At 44.2% G+C, this 14,274-nt stretch overlaps 2 protein-coding genes across 2 annotated transcripts in view; both read left to right on the forward strand.

The window, feature by feature from the left end:
* Positions 1-11,360, forward strand: part of CCBE1 (collagen and calcium binding EGF domains 1) — a 68,572-nt gene extending 57,212 nt beyond the window's left edge. The window contains exons 6-10 of the mRNA XM_029961524.1: positions 2,952-3,072; positions 4,992-5,131; positions 5,224-5,259; positions 5,819-5,854; positions 7,353-11,360. Of these exons, the coding sequence (XP_029817384.1) occupies positions 2,952-3,072; positions 4,992-5,131; positions 5,224-5,259; positions 5,819-5,854; positions 7,353-7,586 (567 nt within the window). The 3' untranslated portion in view covers positions 7,587-11,360. The remainder of the gene's footprint in view (positions 1-2,951; positions 3,073-4,991; positions 5,132-5,223; positions 5,260-5,818; positions 5,855-7,352) is intronic.
* A 1,850-nt stretch (positions 11,361-13,210) lies between these two features.
* Positions 13,211-14,149, forward strand: MRPL17 (mitochondrial ribosomal protein L17). The gene is made up of 3 exons (XM_029961563.1): positions 13,211-13,393; positions 13,497-13,564; positions 13,660-14,149. Exons 1-3 carry the CDS (start codon positions 13,225-13,227, stop codon positions 13,921-13,923), a joined length of 501 nt encoding a protein of 166 aa, XP_029817423.1. The 5' UTR covers positions 13,211-13,224; the 3' UTR covers positions 13,924-14,149.
* Positions 14,150-14,274: the final 125 nt, after the last annotated feature.

The following is a 14,274-nucleotide window of genomic DNA, read 5'->3' on the forward strand; positions in this document are numbered from 1 at the left end:
CCAAGAATTTTTTTTAAAAATCAAGTAAACTAGATTCTATTGCACAGATGTGTTTAAACATCCTAATTAGAAAGCCATGTTCCACATCACTCCTGACAAGCACTGTCAAAATTTGTCTAAACCACAGATTCCCTAGAAACTACCCAAAACTCCAGATGCAGCACGCAACACAGCATATGGGAGCCTTGTTTCTAGAACAATCCTTCTTTAAAATTTACCTTCACTAATATTTGCATGCACATGGAACAAAAAAATTATTTTCCAAGGTCCATTCAGATTTGGAGCTGTCAATGGAGAAAGCCAAGGTCACCCTGGACTAGGATCCCAGTTCAGTTAAAAGGTGAAACAAATTAGGCTAGTGAGTATAGCCAATCCCTAAGAGGATGTGAGTCAACATCAAAAACACATGGTTTGGCTCCGGTGCATTTAACAACCATTTTCTGTCCAGAAGATATCAAAGAGTAGTGAGCTAGACCAGAGCCTGGGTATTTTGGCATTCCTAGTGTATGCCTCAAGTCCAGCTGACTCAGTGGGGAAGCATGTGTAGATGCTTTCACAGCAGCTATGTGATTGTTTTTTTACGTACTCAGTTGTTACAACAGCCTTGCTGGCAGGAAGAAGTCAATATTTAAGCAACAGAAAAGAATACGCTTCCAAATCCTCTTCTTGATGAGTCTTCACCACTACATGCACCTTTTTACTCCAGCTTGCCTATTTGCGATGTAACGTGGAGAGTATTCACGGCAGAGTCTGTGTATTAAGTGACATCTATTTATCAGCTGGGACAGATCCCCAGAATGAGATCTGTTGAGAATCATATGAACAAGCTCCAAAGAGGACTTCAATTAAACCATCACCCAACAGTGGCCACCCCTAAGGAGAAACACTTACTGAAAATATTCTCACAAAAACTACCTGAAAAATATAATGTTCTCAGGTGGTCACAGGATTTATCTTTGCGTCTCAGTTTTGGCATGGCAACACTGAGCACTGCAGAACCCTTGGATGATTTGTGTCACATAGTGAAAGTTTTGCAGCATGATGGTCCTTGCAACCCTTCCATTTGTACCCAGCCAGGAACCGTCTCTGACGGAGTGGACACGCCTCTGGTACACAAAGCTTTGCTGACCAGAGCCAGACACTGGAGCTTCCTATGCTGGTCCCTGGCCAGTGTGGCTCTGTCAGCCCCCAACTACCACGTTTTCTTTTTCAGTCCCAGGTGTAGGACGCTGTGAGCCATGGAGTAGCCCTTCATCTTCAGTAGCCCCTCACTTTGGTCTGTGCTGCAAGGTCTGGGGTGTTGGTTGAGAAAGCTGCAGGGTCACTGGTAAACAAAGCAGAGGTGTTTCTCTGGAAAACCAAAGGTGACAGCTCACCCCAGAGCCGTAGGTGTGCTGGATCCCCATTTTCTGTGTGAGCAGATTCATACGAGTGAGCATTTAAGGAACACGCTGTGGAAAGTGTTGACCTCGTATAGCCACTGATTTCTGTGGGGGTGGAGTGAATCTCCAAATTCGTGTAGGACTTGTATCATGACACTTAATTTGCCTATAGTACAGTCATCATGTCTTTGGAACTGCAGTGCTTTCCAAAACCTAAGTAACAAATGGCTAATAAATCTTAATATTTCTGTCATTGCATTTTGAATTCCAGCCTCAATAATCAAACTGGTGTTTCAGAAATGCCACCAGACTCATCAGGATTTCCAGCTCCTTTTTTTTCCCTGAGTTTTTCCTTCAGAACTGTTCTGTACCTCCAACCCCAAACTGCAAGCAGCACTAGCTGCTCTTAAGTTGCATTCTGTAAGTAATAACTTGTTTGCCAAAGGAAATCTGCCCAGTCATAGTAGGCACTGAAAGTGCTTAGCACTGGGTTTTTTTCTTGTGCATTACAAACATTAGGTTTGCAGTAATGACAGGAGAACGTATATCAAATAATTACAGAAACAAGTAGGAGTCTTGAGAACAACCCAGTTCAGGGAATTCCAAATAGCTGATGAAAAGCATTGTCAGATAGCAGGAGTCATCATGTATTTTATTTAATGCAGCTCTCCCAGGCAAATATTGCAGAATTCAGCATCAAATCATCGAGTGAGCCAAATTCCTTCAAGCAAAAAAGCTCACCCAGAGATAGGTCTGTTCTGGTGTGGCTGAAATAGCTCTTCAGTTCCATTTGGCAGAGCACAATCCCCAACTCTACATGCAGCTGCTCATCACTAATAAACTTCTTTCCTCCTTGCGGACCAGCCTCCTGGCTTGTCATTTCCCTTTAGCTGCCTCTGGAGAGACTAAACATTTGTGTATTTTTCTAAATATGTTTAATTATTAAATATGTTCAATCTGGACAGATTAATGTTTCATGGATAATTAAACATGTAATGGATAACGACACTTTAAACTATAATGTGCAATTCTTCTTACATTCTCACTTACTTTATCTTGCGTCTCTATCCAGAGAAGATCCAGACATCTGTTGGGCTAACTAGTATGGTTACAGGGCCAGACCCACTAAAGATTTGGGGTTCTCATTGAAACCAACGGAAAGTCAGCGGCTTGTGCTGCAACTGAGAACTTAAATATCTGAGCAAATGTTGCCCTGAGAAAGGAAGAGTAAATGAATAGAGGAAACTTCAAATAAAGAAAAGCAGGCTTCCTGAGAAGATCCAAGTAGTTTTGAGACTTAGGTGCTTCAGAATTTGTTGCTGTATCTCTCCTGAATTTCTCCTGCTCTCCATTGGATTGGCTTTCAGTGTTTCCACAGTGACTTGAAAAGTGAACAGACTCACAAAGTAACTTTTTCTTTCCTAATGATTTCAATGAAAGATATGATTAAACACTTTATATTTCCCTGAAATATTTAAATAGACTGTTTTTTCTTGTGAAAGTTTAACTAAGAATGGAATTTATTCAGCTGAACAATGAAGGTCTTACAGTGATTTTTGGTTTTGGCAGGTTGCTTTGCTACCAAATAATGCTGCTGATCTTAGCAAGCAAATCACTGGTGAAAAAGTGCTTGCATCTAATGCATATATTCCTGGCCCCCCAGGCCAGCCTGGCCAACAAGGCCCTCCAGGTAAGATACAGATGAGAGGTGTAGAAGTGTTCAATACTACTAAGAGTAAAAATAATAAGCTTCAGTCTTTCAGTGTGATAGGATTTTATGTGTTTCACATTTTGATTGATGCTATTATAATTTGCATTTTCGCATTTTGATTGATACTATTATATTTGCATTTGTGCTAAATTTGAAAAGAAAAACTTCCTGGTTGTAATGATCAGCCTCTGCCAACTGTCTAACATCATCCACTGTGTCTCCATGTGTTTCTTGGCGTGCAAGCTGTGTTTGTCCCATATGTGTTAAATTTCTCCCCCTCACTGGGATATCTCACCTGCTTCAGTTGTCATTTCCTGTATTTTAACTGTGTCTTAAAACATTCTCTATTATTTCAGGAATATCAATTGCTTTAGTTCACTGTCAGTAGTAGAGCAGAAAATATGCTTTCAGTTTGTGGGGGTTTGTGCCAACTGTTTTATTTTTCCTCATCTGGTTTTGCAAGGATTTGGTTTTATGTTGTGTTCAGATTCAAAGGAATCTGAAAAGAAATGTATAACTCTACTCACACCTTCTTTGCTAAGGTATAGATTGAAACAATGTGAAAAATAGAGGGATCCTAAAGCTCTAACTTAAGCCAGACATCTTGCAACTGACAGCCAACAGTACTAAAAGTTTTGGAAATCTAATTTTGGGTTAGCAATAAATCCAAGGAATTTTAGCATTGTGGTGGATTTCAGAAAGATTCTTACAGAGAACTAGCAAATATTCCTTACAAGGATTTTACTCCCTATTAAGCTGTCCCCTCCCTTCATTCCTTCCCTCCCTGTGTTTATATCCCCTTTTGCAGTCTCACTTTGGTTTTTGAGTCTTTATCTCATTTCCTTGGAGGATGAGTACCTTCAGTTTTCAATATATCGCAAGTGCAAGGACAGTGTGGTTAGAGGTTTTGCATCAGACTGAAGGGTACAATTGCCTTGCAATCCCCCCAAGACAGGCCTGACCCTCCAAGGTTTTCCACCCACCAGTTTTTCCCATGAATGAGCTGTCCGAGGTACTGTAGAACTCTGCTCCCCCTAAAATCACCCCCTCTGCTGCCCAGACAGGAGGAATCCCAGAGAGTCATCACCGAACTTGGGTTGTCTCCTTTTGAAAATCCTAACTGTACATATTCTGTCCTGCTGAACCCTCTTTACTCTCTGCCTTTCATTTTCTATGTCTTTCATGTGTCCTCTCTGAAGAAAAGTGCTTTTCCCTCTAATCAAAAAGCGTTTCAGCTAGTGACACTTCAATGGTCTTTATTTTGTGCAAAGGTTGTTTCGGGTGTCTGATTTTCCGGTTTTCATTTCACAGAATTTCTCTTGAGCTAAACATACATTTGTTGCCTGTGTGCTTCCTAAAAACTAACATACTCTGCTGAACCAGCGGAAACTAAAAAGGATATAAAGCAAAATGGAAGAACAGAGCCCTTTTTGCCCCTAACACTTCAGCTACAGTACTGGGCAAAAGAGAGGTGCAGCCCACCACTGGAAAGGGCTTGCTTGTGCCAGTCATGTAGATGCCATCAACACAGAATTCCCATGAGTTTTATGAGGCTTTCTTTTTATCAGATGTTCCTCAAATGTGACTTGTTCTTCTTTTTGCTCTTCTTTTAGTTCCCAGTCTGTGTCCCTAACCATCTGGCAGTGGCAGACTTGGATTCTTTGTATACACAGTATTGAATTGTTTAATTGATCATCTCTTGTAGCTACTGTGACAAAGAGTATTGTCTCAGAGGGCTGCTGATGTGCATATGCAGATGTGTTTGTTGTACTGTTATGGATTTGGATGTTTTAAGGTAACCAATCGAGTCATTCAGAAAATGATCATTCCTCACTGTTTGCACTGATGAAGCGTCCTGAAGGCTTTCCCTGACAGATAACCTTTTCTGTTGATTGCAGGGGCTCCAGGACCAAAAGGGAGCCAAGGAGTTCCTGGGTTACCTGGACCTCCTGGACAGCCAGGCCCTCGTGGATCCATGGGACCTATGGGCCCATCTCCAGACATATCACATATTAAGCAGGGCAGGCGGGGCCCCGTGGTCAGTATTCTCATCTCCTGTCATGCCCTGCACAATTGGCCTTAGCTCCACAACTTCTCATGTCCTTGTGAACACTTTCTTTCTTCTTGCAGGGCCCACCTGGAGCCCCAGGAAGAGATGGTAGCAAGGTGAGGAGCAGTACTAATTTCTGTAAGATGGATACATGCACATGTGAAGTGAAGGCTTGCTAGAGTGAAGGCTTGTCTCTCTGCACACCTGTAGACAAACCCTTTCACCATCTCATTTTCTTTGCTAAGATGAAAATGTCCTGTTGTCCCCTCATGTCATCCTTCTGCTATTTTGTGTTTGGCTTTGCTAAAGTCTTGCAAATAGTCCCTCCAGGCTGTCAAGCAGCCTTCTTTCCCTGTAGATTTTTAGGCTTTCCCCTGAAGAAGCATTGATGATTTAGCCCTTTTCATTAGATGATTCTTCTGTGAATTTCTCCTGTTCACTGCTTTGCTTGTTACTGTGCAGGACAAACATCAGAAGTGACCCACTCTGCTCCCTCTAAAATCAGTGGCAATTTCCTTTTTTTCCTCCTTCACTTTCTTTTCTTTTTCCAAACAAGCATCATCTGATGGTTCCTGACCTGGGGACAGTAAATAAGGGAGACTGCAGAGGCAAACAGTAGGGTTTTTTTCGTTTTCTTTAGTCACAGTAAACTAACCATGGTGGTATTGATTACAGGGGGAGCGAGGTGCACCAGGACCAAAAGGGATACCTGTAAGTATTTCTCACAGGAAGAATTTACACAACAGAGTGATACTGACTATTAACAACAGGTCAGCCAAAAGTTTTTTAAAAAAACCCTCCTGTGTCAAGAGCAAAGATGCTTTACATACACAGAAAATTTTATTGGAAACAAAGTAATTACCTGTTTTCATCCAGGTCTTTTTTGCCTGCACACCTCTTTCCTCTCTGGGTATGAGACTGGAGGCAGTAGGTACCCCTCTGCTCTACAACAGTGCTGGAACATCCTCAGAAGACATGAGATCCCATGCAGAGTGCTAGTTATCACAAGTTCAACCTCAGCTCCTATTTGGAGTTTGATCCTTGGAACCTTTTAAAATCCTGCCCCTCATCTCTCTGGGATTTGGGAAGCTATAGGCTTTGAGTCAGTCATCAGAAGGATGAGTATTTACAATCTGTTTTCAGGTGAAATTGTTTAAAAACCTCTGGGGTCCCCACCACAGGAAAGACATCGACCTGTTGGAGCGAGTCCAGAGGAGGCCACCCAGTTGATTAGAGGGATGGAGCCCCTCTGCTATGAGAAAAGGCTGAGAGAATTGGGATTTTTCAGCCTGGGAAAATAAGGCTTTGGGCTGACCTAATTGCAGCCTTCCAGTACCTGAAGGGGCCTACCAGAAAAACGGAGAGGGACTTCTTACAAGAGCCTGTAGTGACAGGACAAGGAGGAACGGCTTCAAAATGAAAGAGAGTAGATTTAGACTGGATACTGGGAAGGAATTCTTTACTGTGAGGTGGTGAGGCACTGGCACAGGTTGCCCAGAGAATCTGTGAATGCCTCATCCCTGGAAGTGTTCAAAGCCAGGTGGGATGGGCCTTTGAGCAACCTGGTCCCTGCCCATGGCAGGGAGGTTGGAACTAGACGGTTCTTCTACAACTCTATGAATTAACTTCTTATGCTATTTTCTCATAGGTGGAGTGGATTTTTAAGAGTGTGCCCATCAATGTATCCTCAGTATTAAACAGTTTAATTTAATGTGTGAAGTCAGCTAAAATTAGATACTCTCTGCATTGTAATTATCAATGTATTTAGTAAGTGATGGACAGCAGTGAGATTACCATATTGAAAAGATACTTTCCAAAGAACAGAAGTCTTTAAAAAAATGAGTTGTTTAGTCATTCTAAGAATATAATTTCTGTCAGTTTAATACTAAACAAGACGGGGAAGCAAGATTTATGTCCTCTATTCCCGTGAGGTGTCAGGCTACTCTTAGGAAACAGATGCAGTAAAGGAATTGTTAAGTGACAAAAGGGCTGAGTATCTTCTAAATGTAGGCTCTGTCTGAAAAAAAAATTGATTCTTTTGAAAACTGTTTCCTGAGTAAGTTGGTTAAAAAGCAGACCACTAACTTTTGGCAATTGATACGAAGCAGTATTTTACTGAACTACCCCTGCAAGGGTAGTTCTATCAAGCAGTTTGAAAACTGTAAGAGCAAGGTGGTTTGTAATTAATGACCATGCGTTGTGACTGCAGGGCCCACCAGGTTCATTTGATTTCCTATTGCTGATGATGGCAGACATCAGAAATGACATCGCTGAGCTGCAAGAGAGAGTGTTTGGACACAGGACTCACTCATCAACAGAGGAATTTCCATTACCTCAGGAATTTACAAACTATCATGATACAGTAGATTTTGGATCTGGAGAAGACTACAAACCGCGGGCAGCACCCAGAAACTCCAGGATACAGAAGGCAGACCATCCTTAGCTATGCCCACTGAAAAATAAAGCCCCTTTAGAATTCTTCAATATAAAAGATGCACTGACAATGTAAAATATATATATATATATTATTTCCCAGTTTTCTTTCTGCTTTTTCTGAACCATGCTGCCTGTACTGTAGCTTTCCTGGTTCATGGTAGCCTCCTTGCAGTAATTCCATACCATCAAGCCTGCACTGTGCATTGTACCTATACTATCTAGAAAACCTTCACAGTAAATAGTATGACTAAGGCATGCTCTAGCTAATAATGCAGACCACAGCATTCCATCTGCCTACCTTGCATTCTATTTCCAAATGACCCAAATCTTGCCAGGGACAGAGGGGTAGCTGAACATCATCCCTGAATTATGCCAATAATGAAAACCTTGGTCCACAGTTACTTTATAAATGCAAATATATTATACCACTGAAGTCAAGTTTCCAGCTACTGTCCCCAGGCTTAGGACAGTGTGAGAAGTGGATCCCTGTTTCACAGCAGAGGCCAGCTGTAAGTGAGATATTGTCTTCTATTATGCCCCATTGTGGCAGAAAAAGGCAAAAAAAGTATGGTGAAGCAGTGATACAAGGGTGTTACTGCTTGATCTGGAAATTATTAGGCTTTGTGTTGCTAGAGTATCATTCAAAGACAGTCAAAAGATGTTCATCCTAAACTAACACTACTTTTTCCTTACCATTGTCCCACTGCTCAGTGTGAAGGCCAGTTACCTTTCTCAACAGATTCATGTTGAATACACTGCACAAAGATGAGCAAGATAAAGGGGATGTTTAAAACAGGAAAACCAATCATAAGTGAATCAGGCAGGCTTACTGGCAAGCACAAAATCAATCCCAGCCTTGCAGAAAGAGTCAGATTCTGACCTCCTGCATGTTCATGTCTTCCTTGGTGAAATTGAAGTCTGAGTGAAATAGACACCGGAGAGAGGCCTCATGTTTGCAAAGAGCTTCCATCTGTTTTGTTCCTCTGCTGCATGAGATCAACCTAAACGGCTTTCACCGAACTGAAACACAGAGTGGCAGTGTACTTGGCTGGGTGTATGGAGGAGTATGAGTAGGTGCAGGAGTGCACATGACAAAACATTTCAACAGGTACAAGGATGGCTAAGTGAGGTACTACACATGGGATCCTGTATTTGTGAATGGGGATAAAAGGGAGTGCCCTTTATTTACACTGGAAGATTGGATGCACAAGTTAGACCATACCTCATGGGTGATGTATGTTACTATTTCTTTCGGATTTCCACAGCTCCTGAGGACTTTGCCAAGATTGGAATATAAAGGAGTATATTAAGCACAAAATTTCAATGTTGTATCTGTGTAGCTGCTACTTCTACAGTATGTCTAGTGCTCAGTGGTGTCCATGTTACAAATGCAAAGCAAATCTTGTTATTTTGCCGTGTTTTTCAGGGCTTGCATGTTCTAATAGAATAAATACAGATAAAAATATAAGCAGGGCCTTTTCAGATAACACATAAAGGTTTGGATTCCCTTCCATATTTTCTAGGCCAAAAGATAGTTGGTGTAATCCCGACACCACCAGTACAGATCATGCAGTGTGAACAGTTGGCTCCCTAGACCTTTCATGTCTGTTGTGTGTCGTCTTAAGAGGATGTATTCATTCCTGTAGCTGTTTCCCAGCTTCTCACTATCACTAAGCCATAAGCAAGGGCATTAACTTTTAAGAACATGAGTATTCTGTATTCCTCTTCATGTTATGTCTTTATCAGTATTTACAAAGCAATGTCTAAGTCACAGGGATAGCTGAAAAAAAAGATAATGGTCTTACCCTGTGGTCCTTGGGCTTCTCCTCAGTCTGGGAGGACCTCTGCCAGCAGCTGCAGATCCAAGTAGGCTTGTGAACCACATCATAAGGGAGACTTGAGGAAGGAAGTTGTTGCCAGAAGAGGGATGGTCTTATATGCAGCAGGCTGAAAGAAACCTCAAAGACAGCATATGAGGCTTTTATGGCGGGCAACTAAGTATAAATTACATCGTTTATGAATATGCAATTTTAATTAAATTGGTTCGGTGTCAAATGTTGTATTTTTAAATCTTGCAAATTGTGTTGTATTTTTAAATCTTGCATGTGTTTACCAGTACACTTCATCACCTGCTGGGCCAGGTTGGTTCCCACTAGAGAATTAGTAGCTTAAGATTTTTGACCATCACTTACAAAATTACATAACTTATGTTAGATGTGCCACTTCCTACATATCTACAGATTCTATTGCCCCCTGCCCACAAGATGATATGTTCTAAAAAAGGCACTTATTTTAGTTCTAAGCTCTGCTTTTTCAAATATAGAAACATACCAAATGAGAAGTTCCCACAATTTAACAGTCAAATTCAGGGAGAGGTGACAATTGCCCTGCTGTGCATAAGTATCCAGGGAAGGAAAATTCTGAGACAACCAGAAAAGCAGATAAAACATGTGCTTTGCTGTAAGTACAGAGAGTTGTTCTACAGGTTCATGACTATAAATATAGCACATGTTAACATGACTTTCTGAATAGAAACCTCAGTGTCTTCCCTTTCTGGAGTCAGCATCGTTGGTTTTCACAGCCTAGAGCTGGATTTCCAACAGATGAGTTTACTTCGTTAAAAAAAGGTGACAGAAAATGCTCCTTGGGCTTGTCCTTGTCTTTCACCCTTCTCAGTCCAGAATGAGAACTGCCCCAAAGCTGTTCTAGTCCCATCAACAAGGGGGACACTATGGCAAAGATAAGTTCAGCCAACATGGCACAGGAATTCCTAGAGCAGAGAGAGCCCCTCTGAGCACAGCTGGCAGGGAAGGGTCAGCCTCCGGTCTGCGTCCAGCTAAGACCTTTCTCGTTTCTGATTAACGGTATGATAACTTTCATAACATATTTTATCAGCAACATTTCATTAAGATTTCTGGATAAACACATGAAGACACTCAGAAAAGTGTCATTTTCTTCAGCATACCCAACATTTTATAACACCAGCACAGAGGAATAATTTCCAATCTTAAGTTTCATTACGGGGTAGCCAGAGAAGTCATTACCTTTCAAATTATTTATTACTCTGTGGCTCCAAAAATAACAAACTTTCCCAAGAATCCAAAACAAGAAAGTAGAAACTTCTATACTCATGTCTAGTCTCATTACTAGGCTCATGCACATGACAACTTTGTTTCATATAAATATTATGTATAATTTTATTAGAAAGAAATATTATTTTGATGTTAATACATCAAGTTATAAGCAGAAGGATAATAAAGAATTTGTTATTTTATTAATATTAGAAATATATTTAATGGAAACATTTGCAAGAGTGTGTAGTGGTGGGAAAATTGATTGTTAACGGGATTAACAAAATCATGAATCTTGAAAAATGTTTTCTTTCAACGCTGTGCCAAGTACATACAGGTTTAGTCTTTCTTACAAAGCTGTAATTCTGGCATGGAAGAATTTTTTTATTGTCATGCTAAATCAGGAAAAAAAGAGGAAAATTGATTGTAAATGGAATTAGGGTAATGCCTGGAGTTACTGTTGGCATCACAGCTTACATAGCCTTCTTCCTAGAAGTGTTTCAGACTTAATATGCCAAGTCCCAGAGCAGCAACAAAAGATGGGGGTGGAGTCCAAGTCTCTCAATTTCACATTAAAATCTGTATGTTTGTTCCTATTACACATTCCAATAACTATACTGTTCACTTTATTTATATATGAAATACTAAAATGTGTATAAGATGACTGTGATTTTATGATGTATTCATAATAACAAAGATATTTTTTCTTAGACTGTTGGAAGCTGCTTTTGTTACACATCACTTTCTCTGAAATACAGCAATGTTGGCTGGAAGAAACAAATGGAGAGAAACCTCCTTGTGCTGCCTTCTGGTATTTTTCTTGGAACTGAGCTACACATACTGCCATAGTTCTCTGACTATGAGGGATCAGCTCCTGCAAACTAATGTGGGTTTCAGTCTTTGTGGGAATAAAGCACAGCACCAGCTCTGCTATATGGATGGCGGCTCCTGCGCTGTGTGAGGCTGGATCCAGCAGCCTTACCTCACTCTGTCAGTATGCACAGTTTCTGCACAGCCTGGGCGTGTGCTACGGGGGTCTGAAGCTCTCTGACATCCTGCCACCAGCACTGTGGAAAAGAGGGGAATAAGACACAGGCTCTGTCAGGTCTCGCTTGCCCCTCGTGGCCCAGCTGCTCCCTGCAGCCCCAGGAGCATCCTGCGGGCTGTGCCCCATCACAGCCGTAGCGAGCGGCAGCGGGGAGCCTGGCTGCATTCCTTCCTCCCCTCAGAGCCCACCCTGCCTGCCTGCCGATGCCACAGGGACAGCAGCAGGGCTGGTACACCGGGCTGATTGTCATTCCTGGTGGGATCCAGCTCCACTGCTGGGACCTAGGACTTGGGTAACGCAAAGTAAAACGAAAAGCATTTGTAAATCATACTGAAACATAAATAAGAAGAAAGAAAGAAAGAAAAGAAAAAAGGCTGGAACAATCATAGTAACAACTGCCTTAGATTTTACAAAGTAGATAGTGGAAGCAAAATGTTAAAGAGAAAAATCTACGGTTAGCAGATCTAAGAATGAAAAGGTAGACAAAGAAGTTCCCAGTTGTACTTGGAATTTTATTTTTCCATGACTGAATGATGATAACAGAACAGAACTGACAAGAATTCATGAAAAGCAGAGTCATTTAGCATCTGCATCTGGGGAAAGCCAGATGGTATAGTCATATGACATGATGATGCAGTTTAATTTTGATTTTAATCACTTACACAGCAGTTTAATCAAGCTAGACATTTTAATATCCGAGTGGCTAATTAACTTGCATCCGATAGTTTTAAAAGAAGTAGCAAAAGACTGCCGGGACCGGCAGCTGGACCCGGGGGCAGTGCGGCCCTTTAGCGCCAGCAGCACCTCCGCCTCTCTCTGCCGGGTCTGTCCCGGTTTCCCTGTCCCGGTCAGACCTCCCGGTTCGCGGCTGCGGGCCGGACTACGCTAGGAACAACATTGCCAGCGGTAGTGGGAGCTGATCCTGCCCCTCTACTCAGCACTGCCGAGGACATATCCGGAGCGCTGTGTTCTGGGTGCCTCAGGACAAGAGAGATGTGGAGGTCTTAGAGCGGGTCCAGGTGAGGGGTACAAAGATGACTAAGGGACTATACCATCTCTCTTTATACTGAAAGGCTGAGGCAACGGGGCGTCTTCAGCCAAAGGAAGGGACGACTGAGAGGGGACCTTATCAACGTGTCTCTAAAGGGACGGTGTCAAGAGGATAGAGTCAGGCTCTGCTCGGTGGTACCGAGCAACGGGGCGAGATGCACAGGAAGTTCCACCTGAAAATGAGGGAGAACTTCTCTACCGTGTGGGTGACCGAGCACTGGAACAGATTTCCCAAAGAGGTCGTGGAGTTTCCCTTACTGGAGATATTCAGGAACCGTCTGGACGCAAATCCGTGCTATGTTTGAGCAGGGAGCTTGGACCAGATGACTCCAGCGCAGTTCCTCCCAACCTGACCCACCCCGGGATCCTGAGGCCACATCTGTGACTACATCTCCCGGCAGCGCCCGGGCGGCGCGCGGGAGGCCGGGAGGCGGCTGCGGCGGCCGGGAAGGGCGGCGGCGGGGAAGGGCGGCGGGATGCGGCTGTCGGTGGCGGCCGCCATCTCGCACGGCCGCGTGTACCGGCGGCTCGGGTCCGGCCCGAAGGGGCGCCTGGACCTGCTGCGCAACCTGGTGACGGCGCTGGTGCGCCATGAGCAATCGAAGACGCCCCGGGCGCGGGCGACGAGAATGCGCGGCTACGCGAGCGGGTGAGCGGCGGGGCCGGGCCGGGCCGGGCCGGGGTTTAGCGGCGGGGGTAGCGGGGGGCGGCCGAGGGGCCCTGACCCCCGCCTCCTTCCTCCCCGCAGCTCATCGACTTACCCAAGCGGGGGACACGGACGAGCGCGCCATGCGCATGGCGAACTTCTGGCTGACGGTGAGTACCCTCCCCCGTCCACCCCCGCATTCCCAGCCCCGGATCCCCCCCGTTCATCCCGCCGCGGTGCCGGAGCTGAGCGTGCCGCCCCGCAGGAGAAGGACCTCATCCACAAGCTGTTCAAGGTGCTGGCGCCGCGGTTCCAGCCGCACCCCGGGAGCTACACGCGCATGCTGCAGATCCCCAACCGGGACGCGCTGGACCGCGCGAAGATGGCGGTGATCGAGCTGAAGGGGAACCCGCTGCCGCCGCTCGTCCGCCCGCGCCGCGACTCCGAGAAGACGCTGCTCAACCAGCTGCTCAAGGGCTACCGGGAGGACCTGCAAAGGGCGGCGGCCCCGCCGGGCACCCCTGTCTAGGGGTCCCCCCGTGCCCCGAGGGGCTGTCCTGGAGCACGGGAATGGAAGGTGTGTGTGTCGGGAGGGCTGGAGGTTGGTCGCTAACCTGAGGTTGCCATGGGAGGCGCGCACAGTTTACTTGCTTCTTCCCGTGGTTTGAATAGAGACTCGGCAAGAGGAGGAAATCAAGCTGGGAGCCCTGGTGGTTGATGTTCTCTGTGTAAATAAACTTTGTTCAGAAACTTCAGCTTGCTTCTGTTTGAATTATGTTTACAGAAACAGTTAGGTTGGAAAAGACCTCTGAGATCGTTGAGTCCAACCTGTGACTGAACACCACCATTCCACCTAGACCATGGCAATGAGTGCAGTGTA

The sequence above is a fragment of the Manacus vitellinus genome, unplaced genomic scaffold, assembly GCF_001715985.3.
Source record: "Manacus vitellinus isolate BGI_N305 unplaced genomic scaffold, ASM171598v3 scaffold_36_pilon, whole genome shotgun sequence".
Lineage (NCBI taxonomy): Eukaryota > Metazoa > Chordata > Aves > Passeriformes > Pipridae > Manacus > Manacus vitellinus.